At 31.4% G+C, this 24,856-nt stretch overlaps 1 protein-coding gene across 1 annotated transcript in view; it reads right to left on the bottom strand.

Annotated features, from left to right (window-relative positions):
- The window catches only part of LOC129974972 (filamin-A-like), a 127,732-nt gene that overhangs the window by 57,523 nt on the left and 45,353 nt on the right, over positions 1-24,856 (bottom strand). Inside the window, exons 2-11 of the mRNA XM_056087798.1 lie at positions 18,977-19,166; positions 16,439-16,504; positions 16,144-16,357; positions 15,229-15,346; positions 8,224-8,414; positions 7,965-8,120; positions 4,485-4,613; positions 3,659-3,788; positions 3,113-3,201; positions 2,219-2,441 (exon numbers count right to left, since the gene is read on the bottom strand). Coding sequence (XP_055943773.1) covers positions 2,219-2,441; positions 3,113-3,201; positions 3,659-3,788; positions 4,485-4,613; positions 7,965-8,120; positions 8,224-8,414; positions 15,229-15,346; positions 16,144-16,357; positions 16,439-16,504; positions 18,977-19,166 — 1,506 coding nt within the window. The remainder of the gene's footprint in view (positions 1-2,218; positions 2,442-3,112; positions 3,202-3,658; positions 3,789-4,484; positions 4,614-7,964; positions 8,121-8,223; positions 8,415-15,228; positions 15,347-16,143; positions 16,358-16,438; positions 16,505-18,976; positions 19,167-24,856) is intronic.

Here is a 24,856-nt window from a genome sequence, read left to right as displayed (position 1 = left end):
CTATTCTATTTATACTTAAACAGGGTTGCTACACAAACTTGGAAAAAAAATTCCCTGCACATATATTCAAGATACGAGGGAATGTGCAAATAGCACTCATGTGCTAGTTATAATGCAATACGATTTTAGAGAGAGCAAAAAGTAGGGAAAGGAAGTATTAACAATATTCGAAAAATAGCATATTAAAAGAAGATTCATATTTACATTAAAAAAAACATTTTCTTTTTATTTATTATCTGCAATTTAACAAGACAAAATTTATATATTAAGAGGGAGTATATTACTTCTCATGCTCTTTAGATGTAAGTCACACAAAATTAAGGATTCGGGGGGAATAAAACATAAAACATCTTTATATCATGATACAAGTCATTTATTTAATGGTTACTTAACAAAAAACATTACAAAGTAAGATTTTTTTTTAATTATTCATTTTTGCCAAGTATTTGGAGATCAATTTCTGCAGATTTTTCAGCCATCAATTTCATGGAGAGAATGGATCGAATGCATAACGAATAAAGTACAACATTTCTGCATGGCCTAACGTACATTTTATTAGCCATTTCACTTTCAGTGAACATATGTGAAAATATTTCCGCCGAATCATTGAATGAATTAAAGTATGAATGTGACGCAACAAGTTTTAATCCCCATAAAAATTCAGCTTTAAATGATTACTCCTGAACTAAAAAGCTCGAAATGGGCTTATTTTCGGACATTAAATTTGACGTCTACGGATTTAGCATATCATCTTTTCCTGTATTCCTTTTAGATAAAATTCAACATCAATGTATGTTTGCATCGTGTATGTTTTATTCTTTTGGCATGGCTAGTAAAGGGCCTCATTTCTCATATTACTTTGGCTTATTATCTCCTTATAAAGCAAACAGTACGCAACAAATGGATATTGTGGAACTCCTCGAACCCATTCAGCAAAATCACGATTGTTTTTTTTTTTATCATTATTATTCGTCAAATTCCTATCAAATACGGTCTTTGAGCAGCTCATTGTTTAAAAAAAATTCTCTAATCTACTTTAAAAAAGCTAACAGTTTTTTAAATAATAAACAAACTATTCAATATACTCAAGTACGGTAGACTAAACATTACCGCGCTGCTTTCGCAGATTCAATTTTCCGATCGGGGAAATGTATTCTGTTCTTTCACGCAGTTACAGAAGTCTCGCACATGCTCATTAGCAGCAATTCGGCAATCTCATAGAAAAAGAACAACTGTCGATCAAATTGAAACTGGAATGATTTATACAGAAACAAAGGAGAGCGAGTATAAAAGGAGTGAGTTTCCGCGATTACATAGTCCGAATGGTATTGTTCGGTTTCTGAAGATATTTCTACGATCTTTTATTCTTGCAATACTCAGAGATGGAGATATTTTAAGATGGGGGGGGGGGAACCTAAGAAACTTAAAATTCCCTGCACTTTCCCGGTTTTTATGGAAATTTTGAAATTGCCCTGGTATTTTCCTGGCTTTCCCTATGTCATGGCAAACCTTAATAAAGATTAACTTTTCAAATTTCTTTACCATATTACATATTTTATTTTCTAATAAGTATCCTTCAAAAGCGTTATGTACAGAAATAGACTTTTATTATATTTTATATCTGAAATATATTGTAATAAATATTTCAAGAAAATAAAATTCATAACTGACAAATACTTTTTTTTTCTTTCTGAATTAAACTCTTGACTGGTTTGTTAAATTCATAAGCCAAACTTCCTCTTATCATAGAAGATTTTTTTTTCTTTTTATCATGATTATTATTTTCTGGCATTAAAGATATTGCAAAAACTTTTAGTTTTAAATATATTGCCTTAAAAAATGAGTGGAGATATTGCAAGGCAAAGGTTTGATGGTACAATAACAACTTCGCTTCTATAACTGAGTCTGTAATACAACAAACCATACGTATCAACTAACATGAAGCTGCATTTTGTGCCATGAAAACTATCATAAGCAGCAGGCCCCAAAAGCACAATTAAAATTAAATAAGCATAGCATATTTTGATTTATAACACATTATCACGAAATTTCTTAATATTATCCGTCAATTTGTATATCACATGTATACAATATTCCACTTTAGGATTAAAAAAATCATTAATCATATTTTATCACCTTAAAACAATCATCATTTTAATGTCTAATTGAATACGTTCTTAAATTAAAAAACATTATTAGTGAACAAATATGGTCATACCTTTTACATTTATAGAATTGAATGTGACATTGAGATGATATTTCCCAGAAGATGTTGGTTGGAATATCAATTTGTAAATACCATTTCCTTGTTCATCGATAGAAAAGGGAACAGGGACTGAATTGTGTAACAAATCTGCTTTCATCTCTCCCCATCCAGATAAACTGGCATCGATCACAAGCGTCTTTTCTTTTCCTTTTACTACAGAACTTAATCCTTGCACCTGAAACCAAAGTTTCAAGATACATGAATTCCAATCAATAAGAAATAAAAGCTAGTCTCACTTTTAAATAAAATTCACTTTGGTTATAAATTTATTCTGTTAAATTCACTCTGTTATTCTGTTTTTAAGCAAATACTTTTGCTTACAATATGCACGTGTTTTTACAATATACACATATGGAATATTTTATTATATTTATGAAATGAGAAGACCTCTAAGAGCTGAAAAAACTACAGAATTACAGATTATAAATGTCATTTCTGCAATCCAATTTCAATAGTTAAAACATTTCTATCTTTAGATTATATCCCTCAAATTATAATCAAAATCCACCGACAACAATTTCAGAGCAAGAGTACACTGGTTAAAGATTATTAAAAAAATAGCTGATTCCCATTTCGGATAGGATCATATTATTAAATCCACATAATACCAAAAATATATTTTGGACAATATTCATAATGTACCAATACAGCTGAGATAAAGAACTGCTATCCTTAAACAAATTTAATAATTGTTTGATGATTGTTTGCAACCTGAATTTGAATTTCAGATCTTTCTTAAAACAAATTTCAAAAGATTGATTGAGACATGATTCAAGCTGTGTTTAGTATATGATTTGATTATGTCTAATGAAATTTTATACACAAAATAAGAAACAAAATGATTACCTTCACTTTTGCTGGGTCATAAACATAACATGTAAATGGACTACCATGAATGTGTTCACCAGCATATGTCACAATAATCTTCCATTCACCTAAGAAATGAAATCCCAATAAAAGTTTAAATATAAAATCAATGGAAAAAATGAAAGCCAAAAAACTATTTTCCAAATAAATATAATCAAGTATCTCATTCGTTAACACTTTCAACACTACCGACGAGATATCTCGTCTTTCAGATACTTCCAATGACAGGTTTCTGTGGGCTAAAATGTGTCTCTAATGCCAGTTTAGATAGATTGAACTTTCTACTACATATCTGAAGAGTACCTTTACTTTTTTTATTTTTTTTATATAAAAAATGTCAACAATAGGAACAATTGATATTTGTCTTTAATAATTGATATTTCGTCGGTAGCGTTAAAAGTGTTAAAACCATTACTAGAAACAAAAAAAAAAACCCCTAATAAATCGGAACAGAAAAGAATTTTTAAAAAATCGATTTAAACATTTCAATTTAAGAAAAGAAATATTGAATCAAACCCTTCCTACCTATTTCATCCGGAGTAAATGTAGCAGTATACACGCCTTCATTTTCAGCCACTACACATTTCCTCAGTTTTCCGGACGGTGACTGAGCTTCAACAAAAACATTGCCACCCTCAACGCCATTAGAATTGATCTGAAATGAATTGAATATTTGAACGACATCTGTAAACCTTCTGCGCGGGTGTTAAAAAAATAAAAGCAGTAAAGAAATGATGCATGCAGCACATTAAATTTTACACATTAATAACTCCTTGACAATTCAAATGGCCAGAAGGGAATATCATTACACACTGTAAAATTGATTTCACAGCAACTAAGATACAGAATGTATTTCTTAATATTGTATGCCAAAACTCTATATTTAAAAGGAAAATTGTGTCTTTTTTGGTACTTTTCTTGTGATATCTACAAACATGTATAAATCATAAATTATGTTCGCTCACCATTTTCTATTTATAGTCCATTTCAGAAGATATTTCAAAATTTAATCAGAAAGAATATATTCAATCATTATTTCGCAGTGCATTTAGGACAATATATAATTTGAATTTCAAAAATGTATTGAATATAATAATAGGCATAATATATCAATTAAAAATATCAAAAGCATATAGCATACATCTCATTAAATGTTTTATATCATTGATTAAATTGCACAATTAGGATAAAATATGTTTTATAATAATTAGAATAGACATCAAGTAAATGATCAAATTATTATTCTTATGTATGAAAAAAATTTAAAAAAATATTTTTTAAAAACACAAATGCGGACATAAATAGACATCAAAAAGGGGGGAAAAATCCAAGATATCAGATTTATTCTTACCAGAACTTCAACAACTGAGCCTAATGCACAAGGATCAATTCCAGAATACAGAATTTTAGATATATCTGGATGGACTTTAACATGAATAGGACAACCAGTAATCATTTGATCTTCATAAAAGGCTATTAGCTGAAAATAAATATTTCAGTATAAAATCTAAGCAGTCCAAACAGCATGCTTATAATTCTTCAAAGAAAAAAAGATGTTACAATATATCCTTCCATTTTGCTTATAAAAGTTTTATATTAATTTTCTTGCTGTATATATATATATATATATAATAATATATATATATATATTATTATATATATATATATATATATATATATATATATATATATATATATATATATATATATATATATATATATATATATATATATATATATATATATATATATATATATATATATATATATATATATATAATAATGTTAAGGTCAAAAGAAAAATAAAATCGATATGATTTTTATGAATTTTTACATTTTAAGACTTCTATGAATCTGAAAACATAGTTTTGAAATTATATTTGTCTATCATTCTGTCAATCAACTCAAAACAACATTAATTCAAATGTGCATTGGGCTGGAGGGAAGAAATTCGATATGTCATCTTTTAACAGAAATCTGCAACAAGTTTGAGATTTCTATTAAATTTTGGATGCCATCCATTGGAGAGAAATTTGTCTATCAGTCCATGTGCACATGGACATGACAGCTCAAAAATAAGATGAACTAGATGGATGAAATTTGGTACACAATTGCATCACCAGGAATGTAAATATATATTAAATTTTGGATAAAATCCCTTAACAAAATGACTATCCGTATGCTGTTTTATTTGCATGCATGTGAACGCAATAACTCAAGAATACAACGACTTAACACTAAACATAGCAACGCTTAATAGATACCTATTTCTACCACAGCCGGTCAAATGATCGGACTTTGTTTCTTGATTGAATGTATGAAATATGAATGTTAGTAAGGAAATAAACAAATTCACTTCGTTATGATGAAACAAGATTGTAAATCGTAAATTTCTATATATTACAAATAAAAAGAATAAGAATTTTTAATGCATTGCTTATCGCATTTTTTACATATACAGGGTGTTTCCATTGTACACTTTCAGCAAACATATTTTTCACATTTAGAACAAATGTTGATGGTTTTATTTTCGTTACAATATCCTATTTGACATGTCTTACGTTGATAATATTCTGTAATAGATTCAGGCATCGATCGTTTTGTATTTGTTCTTTCTTTTGATTGTTCACGGGCTTCTCGAAAATCGGCGGCAAGTTCTATTGCTAACTGCAGTAAAAAATCTTGTCTCGAGATATTTTCGTCTATCATTTGCTTGTACAAAATCTAGGCATTTATGCTAGCTAAATCAAGAATGTGCAACTAACTGAATACAATACGTTGAATATGCATTACATCAAAATTTAACCTTATTCCGATAACCTTATAAAACAATAAATTGTTCTCTCGGTCAAACGACCGGTTGTGATAGATAACGGTATATATCAAGTATTACTCAAAATAAACAAAATATAAATAAAAAATAATAGAATATTAACTGTATATAATTTTTGGAAAAAGACATGCAGTGAAATGTGCAAAAGCGATATGGTGATATGCGTATGATCTTGGATGATTTATTCCCTTCCAATACCCTATTTCTGGTACATGATGCAGTCTTTTATAAGGAGAACCGAAGCGCAGATATCAGACTGTCTAAGTACACAGAAAAGTCATGGATAGAATATTTCTACTGGTTTGAAAAATTTTAAAGCATGCGCTCACATTAAAATTCAAATTGAAATCTATATTATTTATCATAGTAACAAAAGATTATTTTTTGATACTATGATAGATAAATTTTATTTGATAAATTTAATATCAGTGGTCAATCTAGAATTTCAATTAAAGTAGTCAACCCATAATTCCAAAGAATAATCTTAATTTTTATATTTAAAATATCATCAGATATTTTCACATCAAGTTCATTTTAAGAATTTCTTTGCACATTTAGAAACTTAAACAGATTTTTAAAAAGTTTAAAAGTATTTAAATCTGTATTTGAATATTAAATAACATTAAAATTTATTGATTCAAATTAAAACAACCTACTGAAATAGTTTCTTATCTTAAATTGTGTGTGCGTGTTGTGATATTTAAAATTTTATTTAATCTTAATTAATTTCCAAAGTTTTATCTTAATTCCGCCCATATAATTTCATTCGAAAATATTCTTTTATTTCCTGATCTCATTCCACTTTTTTAATTTAATTAATTCAACAGAGGCTTTATAAAAATGCTTAAGTCAGCAGTTTCCACATTTCGAGGAAAGGGATAAAAATTTGTCGATTTAACACATTCTTTGAAAAGATCCCCATAATTCTCTTACCTAAATCGATACGTATAAAGAAATCCCTATCAAAATCTCACAATATATAATCACTGGAATAAATATTTCATGAGCTTTTCCTCTTTTCACTCTTGTGTTGTGCTTCGTCGCTTCTGCTTGTACATAAATTATACCTCCGGGGATGGTACAAAAGCGAAGTTTAAAATTCCGAACGTGTCTTCTCTCTCTTCAGCCATGAAAATGCTCAAAAATTATGTGTTTATATATCAGCCAAATATTAATAGCCCTTGCTGATCAAAGGGTTAACCCGAAATATTGGATGTATTTAATTTTAATTCTCTTAAGCCATTACTCCATGTGCATGGTTCCATCATTGAAATATTTCTAAGCGTCTAAATGTCGTAAATATTAAACATGAGCTATTTTAATAATGTTAAACCAGTTCTGTCTGTGTGTCATGAATCCTCCTAAAGGAGTTCGACTGCCTATTAAAAATTTAACTCTCCGATTTATCTATCTACTGTCACTTCCCTTTCTTATTCCTCACGTAATATAGAGAAGAGAAACTTTCCTTTTGAACTTTTAGCAATAGAAGAAAATCAAAGGATCAGATATTTGATGAAACAATGAAAATGGTTTGAATTTCGGTGCAACGACATCAAAATTACGATAGTTTTTTTTTTTTTTTTAATTTGCCCAACAACTGAATTGATAACATCAAAAAAAAATTTAACATTTTAAGATGGTGTAAAAAATCAGTTTTGTGCAATAATATTTACAGAAATTCTTGAAGGAAAATACCAAAATTTCGCTTATTCCTTAATTAAAGTTTCAAAAAAATCGCTGCCATATGAACAATTCTCACTCTGCAAGGAATATATGTGAGAAATTTTGGTAGCCGTAGATCAAACCGTCTGACCTGTAGAGTGACAACATACACAAATAGAATGTTCCTAGCCGCGCAACATTTCAAAGTCGAGCATGCGCTGTTTCACAAACACTTATTAATTTGCCTCCTCACGAATGCGAATTCTAATCTCTTAAACTAATGGGAATTGAGAGAAACGCCGATCACAAAATTCCACATCTGAGAATGAATCTTACCTCATGCATTCCAACATTTGTTGATACAAACGATCCCGTGCCACTGCTTTTTGTGAAAGATAGCTGGCAATCAGACTTTTTGTTTTCATAACGAACTTCCACTCTAATTTTCTTTTCCTCGATGTTGTTGTCCATAAAGTTTATCCGAAATTTAGCCTGGGAAAAAAAAAGGAGAGAATAAGTTCTGTTGATCGCACAAACTATGATATACACACAAAACACCAATTGATGAGAAAAATCAACATAAGCTAATACATACTGGTTTGTTGATGTGGACATTGTTTAAATTTATTCCAGAAATGCTGATTTTATCTTGGGGTCTTTTAATAGGCTTGACCCACTGAAAACGCGCGATATATGCCATGACACCCAAATGTTCCACCTCCGGGTCAGATAACTCTTTAGGTTTCAGAAGTGGACGAACCCCGAGGCTTTCACCACCAATTATACCTGCAAGGAACGAATTATAAATACATACACAATATATACATATTAAGTAGATACATAATATATATAGGTAAATGTATAACATGAAAAAATTTGTTATACATCTGTATCAAAGCATGTCGTCGGTTGGCAAATAAATATGCGGATTTCACTCGCAGATGAAGATAATCATTGTATTGGGTATCTTCACGTAACTGAAGTATCCATACTGTCATCTCATATCTTCTAGCACAGCTGGAATTTCGTAAAAAAATCTTGCACTGATCGACATGTGCTTTTGGTCTGTCGTAGATAGAATGACAGAAAAACAAAATAATAATAATGTTTTAAACTTTTATTTCTGGGGGGGGGACGTAAAAACGCAGCGAGAACTTATTATAAAGCCTTTAAGAATGACTGTATCAGAATTGGTTTGAGCAGATATTCTTCGCTGAAAGATGAGCAATTCCTTAATCGTAAAAATGTGGTCCACGATAGCCACATCATAGCAATAATCGGCATTAACCCTTTAAAGGGCCATTTTTTTCTAGTCATATTATGTTAAAATATTTTTAGGCTTGAAATTAGAATAAGAAAATGGATTCATTTAGCTTATTAGATAAATTTAATTTGATTCATTAATTAATTTGGTTCATTAATAATTAAGTAACAAATCAAGACACATCATTTTGTGTGAGATAAAGAACTGAAGCATCTAAGTTTCTATCTTACTAAAAAAATGTGTCAGAACTTGTGCCAACCTACATCATTTCATACAAAGATTGATAAATTTGGTGGGAAGCATACTTCCAACGGCCCTAGAAAGGGTTAAACAACATGAACAGAAGGTGTATGCTCCTCAACATGCACTTAAAAACAATTGAAACAATCTAGTCTATTCATTAAAAGAAAAAGGTTTTCTTAAAATGTTCTAAACCTGGTAATTTCCTCGTAAAACGGATTCATTTTTGTTAAACCAGCCGGAGTGGTCTCCCCAAAATTTTCTCGCATACTCCAGATAATAAAAGTGGCATCCTAAAGTAAGTCTTGTATGGCATTGGCTTACAATATTTGTGAAACATTAACCTATGTTTGGCATCAGTTTAGTATTTTTACTAAAACTATAGCGAATTTTGACGAGGTTTTTGGCGATTAATCCCTGGCATGTATTTAGTTAATTGCATCCGAATATCGATACAATTAACCGCATGAATATATGTTTTATACACCCTTTACCCAAATTTGCCAAAATTTGACACAAGTACAGACCTACAAATAGTCAATCTTTCGCTAGATTTGGCTCACATTTTGATAGGTGTCTACACCATAAATATTAAATGTGTGTACTGAATTGTATCTATCTAGCTCTCTTCGCATTGTACTTATGATGTTAACTTATATTTGGACAGACAGGCACAGTTTTTCTGAACGAATTTCGCTCAAAATTGGAAGGAAATTTACAAATTTGGTGTAAAGACCGCGTACCAAATTCCATCCGTCTAGCTCAAAACGTTTTTGAGTTCTCTTTGTCACAGATGGACAGACATTTTCCAAAAACGCGTTTTTCGAACTCAGGGAAAGAACTCTAAAACATGAAGAGTCGTCAAAATCCCGAGTTCGAATGTTTGGGCGATCACAATATTTTCTCTAGACTATGTATACAAGAAAGTGAAAAGGGAAGAAAAATGAGATGTTTACAAGCATGTCGGTTTGAGCTACGTGAATTAGTAAAAATAGCATTCAAGGTTGGATTTCCTTAAACAGTAGGATAAGTTATCAGTCTGATAATATTACGAAAGAATCGGCTGTGCAGAGCTTGGCGGTATTTATGGGACACCCTATACCAAAAGTAACTGCATACATTTGCTTTTCTAAACAATTTTTTTTTAATAAATTCCTTTTCCGCAAGTAAGAAGTTATTAATTGAACTGTATGAGGTATAGTCGAATTTTTTTTGTCTCCCATATGAATTCACGTCATGCGGGATTCCACTTTAATATACATATATAAAAAAAGAATAAGCTAACATAATTTTTAAAAGTCCCTCCTCCAATAGGCGATAATGATTGTAAGATGAACAATTACAACTTTAAATCAGCAATTCTTTTTTTAAATTATTTCTACTTTATCAATTCAGCAAAAACGTCATTTCGTTAGGGAGTTGGTAGAGAGAACTACAAATGGCCTTGGAACTATCCAAATAAGGTTAGCTACTTCAGATTAATCTTTTCGAGTGTAACATAAAACAAAACAAGTGACGAAATTGCGTATAATGATTCGAAACAAAAAATCGTCGATGTACTCATTTCAAGTAACAAAAAATCAATATTAATAGAAATCATAAAACTTAAAATCTATACTGATAACAGTATATAAATGAATATAATAAAGTTGTGTGAGTGAGTGTGTGTGCTGACACTCTACAGGCCAGATCACTTAAACAACAGCGACCAAACTTGCCACATACAAACCTTGGAGGATGGAAATGTGAATGAAATTTTAATTGCGATTAATTAAAAATTTAGCTGTATTTTTGCACTTTCTCATGATAATTTTTACAAATATTATTTCACAAAAATGAATTTCACATCGTTTCAAGGTTTGAAAAAAACAAATTCAGAATTTTGAAGTTTTTCAGAATGTTTGTTAAATTTTGGCAATTTTTTCAAAAATATATCTTTGCCTGAATTTCAACAATAAATCACATGATAGACATAGATATCATGATTAAATATCTGATCAAACAATTTCATAGTTTCGTCAAATATTTAATCATGTCATTTCCTCCCATTTCTGAAAGCTAAAGTAGAAGGGTCCTGCTTAATATCTAGGTAGTTTACAAGACAGATAAATAAGTGCAATATCGTGAAATTTAGATGATAGATGAACCGAATGTTTACATTTTTAATAGCACTATGACGTTATGGGGACATCAGAAAGATTCATGCACGCAATAAACAGAACTTAACTAAGACAATTAAAACAACATGGCTTTAATATCAGACAATCATGGGGAATATCAGATATGGAGAATCATGAACACGGAATTATTAAAAAAAAAAAAAAACAGCGACTTAACACTCTCGGCGAACCAGCTGGTCACCTGAGGCGACTAGTAGAAAATAAATGCAAATTTTATAGGGGATGTTTCCTGTTTATCTATCGCTTGATGCCCATGCAGACACACGGAAGTTTTAACGAGCACTCTAATTGCACTTCGCGGTCATGCGTCTGTGGAACGATCAATAGGGAAACGCAGTAAATACATTCAGAGAGATGCTTCCAAGATCGGCCATTAGCGAAATAAAACGCATTGTTATCCTCTTCCATTATTCAACTCACGATGAAATGTAGTCGGCTAATGCTATTTGTTTACTCGTCCCAGAAGTCAAACGAATGCAGTTTCTCTCTTGCATTTTTTTAAAACGGCTCGCCTATCACGCAGCTTAAAACAATTCAAATTCGAAAGATGCCTTAGAAATTTTGTTTTTTAAGCTTACCCTTTCTTATTCTAAGAAACACCCGATATTTAAATTGGGAGAGCAAACAATGCAGATCTGTAAGTTCAAGACTATCCAATGCAATGATTTTCACTGATAAATTTAATTTTAAAAAATTCTGAATTAAAAAGAACAATGCTTCGAGAACTTTTCTTTGATAATCTTTTTTGAACATTCATGAATCATTCAATTTTAAAAAGATAAATTAACTCTTCTTCAAGTCTTAGGGAAGAAAAAAAATCATCTCTCTTTTCTGAAACCGATTTCTGATTTATAGAGATTATAATAATAATATAGATGGAAAAAACATATATTTAAAAAAAATACGCGAAAATTTATGAATTTCACTTTTTGCAGAAAAGGAATCTATACTTGGGGGGGGGGATCACACATACAAAATCTGGAAGGTTCCGTGGGGAAAATAAAATGCTAACTTCAGAAATGTCTTACGGCAGAACGCATTACAAAACGATCCTTAATAGAATCACAAATGCGAAAATTAAACACTTCTCATTTTAAAAAGGAAAAAGAAAAATTATTTTGCAAAATTTTATGTGCAAAGTAATTTGCTTTCCGTAATGTGCTTCTAACAGAAGCCGCAGAATCTTTCGTTCTGAATGTCAATCCAATACATATCAAACCAAAAATTCTTGAATACAAAGAAGAATTCAATACTTCCATAGAAAATAATCAGTATCATTCTCTATCCTTTTAGATAACTGTGACACAGATCAATGATATTCAATATACTATCTAAAACTGCTAAATATAGGCAGATTTAAAACTTTGTTAGTACTATTATTATTATTTGAAATTTAAAAAATACAAATAGAATAAGGAAAAACAAAAAGTCATTCTTAAGAAATAACTAACGAAGCTGGGAAAATAAAGATTACGACATCGTAATGACAACGAAAAGAAAGATTACTGTCAATCTACTAATAAAGAATGACTAGTACGCATTGTTAAAAGCGTCATTTTTCTTTATTGCAGCAACCTTATTCCTGTCAAAAGAATGTGTCAGAGAAATTCAGTCATCTGGAACCTGATGTCAGTCGCTCTTACCGTGATAGTTTTATTTCTAGCCACGAGCACAAATAAGCATCTAGGAGCTTTCTGTAAAATATTCAGTACTAAAAACAAATCGGCATGCCAAATCAGGAAATGAAGATACAAACATTCAAAATCGTTTGCCCAAATCATTTAGTTATAACAGTTTTGAAGAAAATTGGTAGTGTTGTCATTGGGTTAATAATATATATTCTTTTCTTCCCTAAACAATATACATAGCGAGGCACATAAATCGTACCATTTTTAATAGGTTTAACACTGTTATCGTGTTTTTCAAATCTTTTCACTCTTAAACTCCGTTTGTTTCATATAACGGAGCTTCTCCGATAAGAATTTTTGAATACTTGCGAATTCTTTCAGCAACTTAATTAAAACAACCATTTTGAATCTTTTCTACAGATATAACATAACACACAAAGTGAATTTAAGAAGAGGACAAAACTCCGAATAGTGACGAATCACTAAAACTAATTTCCTTTGGTTCTCTAAGTTTTTCCAATGACTCTAGAATAACCTTACGTAAAGTACTTACATAAAAGAGAAGCATCTTCAAAGAAGTGCATGGGTTCATTGGATTACGGTATTGATGTCAAACAACGCTAAAGGTATTCAAGCAGAACATCGTTTTTCTGTTTAAAAACTGATTTCTGATTTCTAAATTAGCATCCTACTCTCCCATCCACACCGAACAGAGACGAATTTAGGAGTTCGGATAGCGGCCGCAACAACTTTACACCTACTGCTATTACTACTAAAAAGCACTACTGACTATAAGAAAGGTGAAAGATAATAAAACTTTCTCTCAAATTTAACGTCAGCAGGATTCATGGTGTTATTTATTTACGTTTATGCAAGACTTCTTTATTGTACATCTAACTACACCTTATTTAAGAGATAATTCATTTTTCTTATTTCTCAAATAAAATGTCCAGTTGATTCCAATAGTAAAATGAGGCGCGTTTACTTGCAACATGTGAGAGTCTAGTAGGCTGGGTTTATTTTGTTTGTTTAGTTATATTAACGTCCCGTTTTAAAGCAGCACTAGGGCTATTTTGGGACGGACCTCGTCATTTTGAACCGAGATCAGATGACGAGGACGACACTCCAGCTGGCACCGCCTCACCAAATTTCCACACCACACCAGCGTCCAGAGTTTAGCAGTCTGGGAGAATAGAAACATTTCAATAAGAAAATAAAAGAGCAGGTGATATTATCTTTCAGAATATCGGATACATTATTTAATATTTTAGGGGACTTTACTAATGGATTACTACAGAATGAAATAACATAAGAAGTTAAAAATTATGACATTGCAAAATATAAAAATCAGGTTACGTAGTGAGAAATCGCTGCAAAAAATTAAATACTTTTGAGCACTTTAGCTAAAAAAAGAAATAAAGGACTTTTGTAAAAGTGTCGATCTTTTCAACAGAATTCATAAGTTGCGAACAACATTTCTGAAAATGTCAATAGTGATGTAGAAGCACAGCACGACCAAAAATATCGCATATGACTTTTATATATGCAACATGGCAACAGCAAGGCTGGGATGGAAAGAGTAAATTTCCTCCCGCACTAACTCGCTCTATTTAGTAATTTTATTTGGAATCTTATAAGAAAACTAAGAACTAAAGCATTCCTATGGCTATCGTCATAAGACTGGCAAAACTGTCATGAAATTCATGATAGAACAATGCTATGTTCTAAATAGTTTTTTTAGATAATTTTTAATAGAAAATAATAGCAGCCTTCACAAGTGATCAGACTAATAAGAAATTGCTAACAGGTACAAAACAAGGTAACAGATATAATCAACTTGAAGATAATAATAATAATAATATAGAAACAGCGATGAATAAAGACATTCTACCTTCAATTATTACTTCCTCTACGAATAACACATGAACGCACTTCCAAAAACACTTAAAAAGCACTTACATGAAAAATAAAAATGTATCTTCATCAATTTAATTTCTTTTTTAACAAATTTAATACAACTGTAGGCAAGTCTGACAAAAGCTGAATTTTTAAAATTTAATAAGCCTTTTTTCAAACACATAATAATTTTTAATAAATAATTAAATCTCGTTCACACGCGGAAAGAAAAAAATACTATGATTTAATACTTTAACTTATACTTGAGATTTAAAAATACAGCTTAACACATCCGCGATTTTCGAGACGATAGCTACCAAAAAATAATTAATAAAACTACATCAGTAGAACTGAAAATTGCTTAGTTAATTCTAAAATGAATTCGTCCTCACCATGCTGGATATTCTGCTCCCAAAAGGATCTGTCTTTTTTCAGTTCTGTGTAATCCGGGACACTGGCACCATATGCTTTCACTAAAGCACATAATGCAAGTCCATCATTCCAATCAGTCTATAAAAGAGGAAAGAGAAAAAATGAAGACAACAAAAATTCCAAAGAATTAACTATTTAATTTTCTATATTGCAGAACATTACACAAAGCAAATTCCAAACGAAATAGAAACTTGATTGGAACAGGCATTTATTAGAAGAAATCACGCATAATAACGGTTAGTGGTAGACTGATAGACAAGATGCAAAACGTTGCGTTCTAGATACCTTCAAAAAGTTTCAACGTACAAAAATGAAATCAAATGAAGAAAGAGCATGGGACTGAGTTATATGCTACATCTTCCCAATGCTGGATATTAGCCAGTCGGCATGTCAAATCTTTTCTGGACATAAACGCGATTGGACCTACTGCCGCATTTAACTCGGTTTCTGCAAACTTTGAAAGTCCCAGAACATAACAGATTGAATGGCCAAATCATCCTTTTAAGCAATGAGCACCGCTGTCCCAGTTAAAACCGAACTCGCATATTACATTTTTGGAATACTTTCATTCCGTGTATCTTAAAGACAGAAAATGGACCTATTGTTTTTCTTTAGTAAATAATTTATAAAGAGCTGTTAAATGCTTTAGTTAAAATTTATTAAATTCAAACGAATAAAAAGTGTATGATTAGAATTTATATTTTCTTCCTGAATTTTTAGAAATCGATATACTATCGAAAATCGTCAACAGAACACACGTTAAACCTAGAGGCTGAGTGAATCTTCTCTAGCATAAATAGAGGAAACGGAGAACTGCCCATTCATAACATCCCAAATTCTTCAACATGAACGATATTAAACTGGTAAAAACTTACCGTGAAATTCTGAATATTAAATTGTGGCAACTGCTTCTGCACCCAGCTAAGCGTTGCCCTGTAGCCGGGACTGTCGTCTTTCATAAAGTATGAGAGGTAGGTCATTCCGGACAATTCGTCTAGGTTGTGACTCGCTAGGTCTTCCGGCGTCAGAATCATCGGCACATTGAATTCGTCCCGGGCCAAGTGCATGGCAGTCCGACAATTTTCTACACTGGAGTAAGAAATACAGTAAGTTCATAAATCAGCAAAAACAAAAAATAGGAAAACAGCAAAATGTTTCAACTCGTCTTACCTATTCTTTATGCTTAAAGATTTCCAGTGAGGAAACAACCCAGGCCTACAGAAATCCAGCAGAGCACTAAAAAATAAAAAGACAAGAAAAGCAAAGTTTTTCTTTTGAACATCATTTTACTTCCACAACTATCATTCAGAAGTTTCAGTTTTATGAACCATTATTAAAATATTACAAAGTGTCAGAGAAAGATACCATGAAACGCTTTTAACACTATCTGTGAAATGAAAGGTACAACGGAATCGATTTAGGTAAATGGTACGTACAGTTATAAAATATTTCACGATCTCAGTGGAGTCTATCATCATTCGCTGCCAGAACCATATAGACTACCCTTCCTTCGATCAGCAGTTCATTAGCCAGTTCAATGACATTCACAATCCAGTAAAAGCTTGCACGGATTTTATTCATTTATCAATTCTGACTCAGTTTCGACTTCCTTTCTTTTTCACAAAAGTAATATTCTATTGAATGCTTTTAATTAATACATTTTAATTTCTCATTAAATAATATTTTCAATAATACTATAATACAATAATATTATAAATATATAATCATTAAATAAGTTTTTCAAGCAGGTATTTTATTCCGATATTCCAACAGAACTATTCACCGATATTCCTTCACAGATTAGTTTAATAAGAATATGCTAATGAGCAGGTAAAAATTTGATAGAACAATTAAAAATTATTACTCTCAGAAGAAGATTAATCTTTTTGAAAATCGCTGAAACTATTTCTGCCATTCTGCAAATTTATATATGATTTTGAGCATTTCAGTTTATGTCAATATTAATTTAACGTAATATTACAGATATAACATTCTTTCATCAAAGTAACCTTTATTTTGTAAATAATAATCACATTTTACATATTTGCTACACTCTATTTTTTTAATCACTTTAATGGGTCTTTATTGAATATTTGCAATAGTTTTGAAAATGTCTACAAATTCTGTAATGAAACACATCATCGAACACAATACCTAATTTATGCGATTATCTGAATGATTTATCTACTAATATTTAAAAAAAAAAGCATTCATCAGAGTGGTTTCTGCAAACTACTCGGACACCTGATACTTTCTCTTTCAACGAGTCCAATACACACAATGTGAGGAGCCCAAACTTTATCCTGGTCACCAGCAAAACTCTAAAGTAAGCTCCCTTAATAAGATCGAAAATGTCTTTATTATTCTTGTGTAGTTATCTTAAATGAAAATCACACCAAAATATATTATGTTGATTAAGCAAAATATATTAACACAACATTTTTCAAACGGATGTCATTCTTTTCATCAACCTAAAACAAAGAATTTTATTCGATATAAACACACATCGCGTTCAAATTTCGAAACGACGCCAATTTAAGCGTCTTCTTTGGAGCTAATTTTCCTTGAACGATTCTAATCGAAAACGATTTCCATTCTTCATTTTTTCTTCAAAATATAATTAGGAATAACAAAAACGACTAGCGCCATCCAAACCAGAAGCTTTCTGAATTGGCTAATGAAAAAAGTATTTAGATTGCATTCGCCCAACAATGTCTCGCATTCAACGGCCACTTGATTTTGTAGTTTTGTTATAAAACTAGATTACATCGAGAACAAAAGCAGGAATTAAACCAACATAAATAAATCACTACGCAATGAGTTTTATAATGAAATATTTCAAAATTTAGAAACGATAAATCACAAGTGAAGATGTTAGAGGGAAAAAAAAACTTCGATTTTTAAAAGTAGAAGGCAAAAATGGAGTCGGAATTAGTTTTTAAAATTTTCAGGCATCAAGCAAAATTATAATTATCCGTACATTTTCTAGAATATTTATAAGTATATTAAGTAAATATATTTGGTAACAGCAGGTAAGAGCATTATCAATAACACACTTCCAGTTCCACCTTTACATCTGTTGTTGTTGTTGTTGTTGGGCCGGATAGCCTGGTTGCTAAGGCATTAAACTCGCATCTCTTGGGTTGTGAGTTCGAACCCAGACACCGAAGACTCCCAGTGTATGCGGTGGATGGTGCACGTATAAATCTATCGTGACCACAAAGTCCTCCATGCCGAGACAATACCACACGGGATACTGCTTCAGAGGTGATCGTTCTCTGATTCAAGTCTAAATTACAATCTATGTATGAGTGAATGAAATGCAAGAATGAAGTCCGCCCGTAAAAAGGGTTCTGACACATGAGTAGCTAAGTCGTAATCTTGGCCCTAGATGACGCTACTGAAACTAGAGACGCTCTCTAGGATTAAAATCGCTGACTTCGTCAGCCTTCTTGGCTAACAAGTACCATAAGAAAGAACAACAACCTTTACATCCGATAGCTAAGGACGGTCCTTCAAATAACTCTTAAAAATGGAAAAAAAGGAAAACTGTTTTACTAATATTTTCATAAATACTCATAATTCTACTGACTAGTATTTAATAATTCTGTGATTCAATTATAAAAAAATCAAATGATTTTCCAATGAAAAATTTAATAATAATCCAAAGCAAAGGAGTATGCAACATCAAAAGTGATTTTCAATTACCTCAAGGCAACTCCACTGTTCCAATCCGAAGTAAAGTTTGCGATGTGAAGATCTGGAAGAGCGGCTTGGAGCCATGACAGCATCAGCTTCTTGGGAGGGAAGTTTGTCCTGCCGATTTGGTACCTCAAAATGAGAGACCAAATGAGGCCAAGAATGAGTTTCAAATTTCCTTCCACAATATCCGTATTTCCTGAAATTGAAAGAGATTTGCGTTCATTCATTTGTTATTTTTCCCCCGAGCGAATTCAGTTTTCAGCTGGCATTCTAAACGAAATCTAAACAAAACATATCAAAAATCATTGCAATCAGCAAAACAAATTGGCTACTTCTTTTAATACGTTGTTTTCCAAAACTGATCGAATACTTCAGAAATTTGTCGAAAGGGCATTTTATCTATTAATAAAATTTGATATTGGACGATGGCAATTTTTTTAAATAAAATCTTTAATCTATTCAACATAACTATGCAAAGTATTCTGGTGGCAAAGTAAAACTTTTTTTAGAAAATAAACAGACAAACCAAAAAATTATTCTCACGGAAATCATCGAGCATTTCAATAAAATCATTCCATATCAATTTAGTAATATCTCGGTAATTTTATTACCAGTTTGGTTGTCCTTTAGCATCTGCAACAGTTTTCAACCTTCAGGACTTTGAATGCACTAAAATTTTAGTAATTTCTGTATGAATGTTTTTTCATTCTTGTATTAGGACTATTTCAATTTCAATTTTCGTTATAATGTCGTATTTTCAATCGTTAATTTCTTGTTATCTCCAAATGTGCTCATGTGGGTTTAAACTGAGTGATTGCGCAATGTTTTTAGAACTCCAATACAATTACAAACACACTATAGTGAACGTTTGAACTGTGCTCTTAAGGTCATTACTTTTTTAAGTTGTTCAAAATTAGGGCGTTGATAACTTGGAACTCTCTTTTCAAATATTTAAAGACAATAGACCATATGCCATCAATGAATACTAAATTACTTGGTCTTAATATTGGCTTCCATTCCTATACAAGAAAAAAAGTTGGCCTCCATGTTTTACGATTCCAACCCAGTTCTTAAAATAAAGTTCCTCCCCCCCCCCCTCTCTCTTTACCTCCCTATCATTATACGCCCATCGCAACGAAAAATGTTAAATTTGTCTCATCTGCAAACAGAACGTTTATTATAATAAAAATGCGGGCGAATTCACCTTCAACTGTGCCCTCACTTATATCAAATTAAAGTTTATTGAGAAAATAATTGTTTCAATACACAACCAATGATCTTAAAAGAGTTCCCAATTATAAAATAACAAACTTTTTTTATTTTAATTCATTTTACAAATTTTTTTCTTTTTGCTGAAAAGTTATGTGCACCAGCAATCGTTATGCAGTTTCCACTGAAACTAAACTATAAAATATTTCACTAAATTCTGTATAAATTTTTAAAAACAACAGTGAATAGATTTTTTCAACATTGAATTATTCGCAAATTTTTCAGACTAAATCCTTGATGACAATGAGAAACCTTTCCCGGGCGACCACTACGTGTCTTGCTTTCGATTTGAATTTTCTTTTTAAAACGTTTTATTACAGAACAAACACTGATATATTTACAAATTTAGAGACATTTTTAATCAATTTCCCTACGAGTAATTTTTTTAATAAATCGAACATTATTTGCAAATTATATAAGCAAAAGCCAAATTATATTTAAAATGTCAACATTATGTAAAAAAAATTTTAAATCATGATTTTTTCCGAAAAATATTAATATTTAATTACTTTTGCAGTTGTTTTTTATTTGTCTGTTTACTTTCATTTTTAGAAGAAAAAATTATTCCAAGACTAATTTTTAAAATATACGTTCGGCTTTATTCAGAATCTAATCGAAGTGGCATATGTAACTAACAGATTATTTTTTTAATTCAATTTTAGCCACGGTATTTATTTATTTATTTATTTATTTGCAAATTTCAAGACAATTTGACCACCAATTAGAATTATTACAAACTATTACAATTATTATTACAAACTAAAATGTAATGACGAAAGTAATTGTTTCAATACAACATCAACGACATTAAAAGATTTCCAATTTTAAAATTACAAACTCTTTAAAATCAGAATTACAGGATCATAATAAAATATCTACAGAAGAAATCACAATCAAGTAACTGCATTAAGGGAATAGGGAACCCTTGCACCTTCAAAAAAGAAATTAAATTAATCACAAAAATGTATAATCTGGATAGGTTTGAGAAGTCGAAAGTTTAGAAAATATATTTTAACAATGAGTTTAGCATAATGATAGACTCATTCGTATAGATTCCTATGACAGAAAGATATAGTTTCTTTCTTTCTCGAAATTTGTTTTCTGTAAATTTCGGAACGCATAGAACAAATTTTATTTATTACAATCGTATGAAACTTTATATAACAATATTTACAAAGATTGTGCATCTATACAACTTTTTTTTTATACAATAGTATTAAATTTTAGATCCTACGAGCCTTGACCACCCGGTATCGCCCAGTTCGACAAGAGCTTAACTCAGGCGCTTTGGGGCGGTTAAATGAGTTTCAATGAACACGCGTCGAGAAATATTTTTAACCCTTAAAAGGCCCCTCAGGCCCGAAAGCGTCTGAGTCAGGCCCCTGCCGAACAGGGCGATATCGGGAGGTCAGGGCTCATAGGGTTAATTTGCAAAATATCATATATATTTTTTAAGTTCCAAGTTAAACGACATTCATTATTTTATTTGTTGCAATTTTTATTATTAGCATATTTAAATGAAAATAAATTCACTGTATTTTTTTAATCCTATGTTCATATATAATGCTAATTTTTGAATAATTTTATTCAGTATTATTTTTTTATCGTACAAAGATAGATTTGTAGTCATGAACTCAAAAATAATAGCGTCACAATACTTATTCGATTTGACATTAATAAAACAAATACTTTAAGAAATAAATATTTTTCTAGTATTTTAAAATTAAAATAAATCATTCGATCTATATGCTCGAATTTTATTAGTAAATATAAAAGTAACTGGCGAAAAAATATACTTTATTTAGAACTGCAATTTCGGCAATTTTCATTGTTCGGAACATTTCACTTCCCTTAATAAAATATGAGAAGAGAAAAAGGATGCCGGCGTCCTGGTCCAGGGCCTAGCTCGTCGTCCCCGTAATCTGGGCGTTCCGGATTCGAGTCCTGGTTGGGGCATGGTTGTTCTTTACCCTGTGCTCTATCTGTGAGGTGCGTGAAAGAGCCCTCCTGTAAAGAGGGGTTGTGCAAGCGAGTGTGTGATTGTCGTCTTCATATGAGCTAGAAGTCAGACTTCTGCCCTCGGGTGCTCAGGGGTCTTTACCCTAGGGAAGCTACTGCACCCCTCTTCCCCCGATCTCTTGGCCTTGGTTTGAAATGATGTTCAATCCAAGTGGGATAAGCGACAAACAATTTGGTTTATTCTTAAACTGCTTTAAGATAATTATGATTAAGACTGATTAACTCTTCTCTTTCTGAAATGGAAATATCTGTTAATGCACCCAAAGTAGCTAAAGCAAAGTAGTTAATTTTCCCAAAGTTAAAGTACCCGTATATCAATTTATACTAAAAGTTTGCTTGTGCTGAATGCTGCAGTCAATTCCGAAACTGGGCGGGGGGAAAAAACAATATCATTCTTCATACAATATGCATGTAAAGACATTTCAAGGGTATTCTGAAAGAAGTAAGGGCAAGAGTAAAGGGTGAAAGCTGTCACGGTGTGAAATTATTTGTTTGGCTGCTTCGCTGTGCACCAATTCAAAGTGAATGAAAAGTTAACATCATCAGTTGTTGGAAAATTAAAAAAGTGCTTAAAGAATAAAAAGAACCTCCCTACTGAATGTGCCTAAAACAAAACAAAAATCTTGGACGACAATTTTTGAACACTACTTTCAAAAACCAGACAGACAAATTTGCTCGTATTCGTTTATTTATTGATCAATGCACAATATTTTTTGCGAGAAAATGAGTAACATCCTTTTGCTTATTGATCAATACACAGTCCATGTTGTAGATTTAAAATTACAAACATACGAGTGGAATTAATTGCCGAAGCAAAGCTCAACTTTGTGACGTGGGAGATATACAGGATGTTACACAAGGTATAGCCACGTCCAATGTTTATAGATTCGGGTAGAACACGTAAAGACGAGTATTTTGATATATAACATGTGGGGTCCCCGAATAAAGCGTTATAGTCTAATTACGCATAATCTTGGCACGTGGAATCCGACAGTTTGTATTCCAAATTACGATGCATATAATGATTGCACAATAGGGAAACTTCCCTAGGTGATTATGCAAATGTCTGGTAATTTTTAAAGAAAAAGGCGTGACGTGTTGAATGATGGTGTCAGTCCATTTTTGCATGGCATAGGGAAGATAAGCGATTATTGACCTATGCAAGATGGTGCTAGACCTCACCGCATTCAGCGAAACTCTTAGCGAAACATTTTCACAATAGATTGATCGGGTTGGATTCCGTTATGAAAACAGGCAATGATATAGAATGGCCACCTTACTCACCAGATCTTAACTTATGCAATTTTTTTATGGGGACGTCTGAAAGACTCATTGTATCTCGCACTGCCCTCAACATTAGACGACTTGAGAACAGCAATTGAAACAGAGGTCAAGGAAATTGGAACAGATGTTTTGCAAAAACAAAACAATTGTGAACTTCAATTCCAGACTTCACTATGTCATTTGCTCGAATGGCCGACATTTCAAAAATCTATTGTATTGCAAATTCTCAATAAATATTGATTTTCATTTAGATTTTTTTTTTTTCAAATTTTTTGAAATTTTCATAACACAAACTTCATGCCTTAATTAGACTATGATGCACCCACATTCGGGCACCCCACATGTTTTATATCAAAATACTCGTCTTAGGTAATACTAACCAAATCTCTAAATATTAGATGCTGCATACCTTGTGGGGCATCCTGTTTCAAGTGCAACCAACTTCTGAAAACGAAATACTTCTCTACGAAGTATGGAATCTGGAAGCAAGAAACCGTCGATAGATGTGCCAGAAGACCTTCAATGTCATTCTTTGTGGATGGAAGAGAGTTGGTAGGCAATACACTTTTATTTTTCGGAGGTTAGAAATAATAATTTTGAGAAGGAAAATTCTAATGAAAGGGAAGAGTTCTTTCCTATTTCAGATCAGTTGGAGGATTATGTAGCTTGCGATATAAACATCCTTACAACACAGATTCAAACTCTCATTGACTTGACAGACATGGAATCCCCTCTCTAAAACAATCGTCTAATCTTTGAAGATGGTTCAAAGTATTCAAATAGTGAAGGCCGAGAGAAAATTTTACAAAATTCATATGTATTCATTCAGTATGCGATAGCTGATAAAACGAAGGCGCAAAGTAAGTAAAGACATCCATTTCTTTGAAAAAATTAAAAACTGATGTTAAAAGTCATGGTGAAGGAAAAAAATAAAAGGTATGCAATTTAAATTAGTTTTTATTTCATGGTCAGTTGTCTTAACCCCGATTTAGCGTTTCGCCCTATATATCGTAAATTTCCTTTCGATCCCTTGAATAAACTTAAATCAAGTTTATAACATATCACATTTTAGTTAATAACAGAAATAAAATTACATCTACAAAAATGAATTTTTTGAGAAAAAAAATAATATACGATAATGTTTTATTTCCGAAAATAAATCAAATATATTCTTAGATTTTATTTTCACATGGCAATTATATTTGAACTTCCAGTTATTCCATTATACATTTTATTCCATTCAGCACATAAAAGAAAAATTTTGATAAAATTACATTTTGCCAGTAACTCAATATAGGCGAGAGCAATCCGCCA

This window comes from Argiope bruennichi, chromosome 7, assembly GCF_947563725.1.
Source record: "Argiope bruennichi chromosome 7, qqArgBrue1.1, whole genome shotgun sequence".
Taxonomy (NCBI): Eukaryota; Metazoa; Arthropoda; class Arachnida; order Araneae; family Araneidae; genus Argiope; species Argiope bruennichi.
Note: the sequence above shows the minus strand (reverse complement) of the source record. Positions and strands in the feature narration are given on the sequence as shown.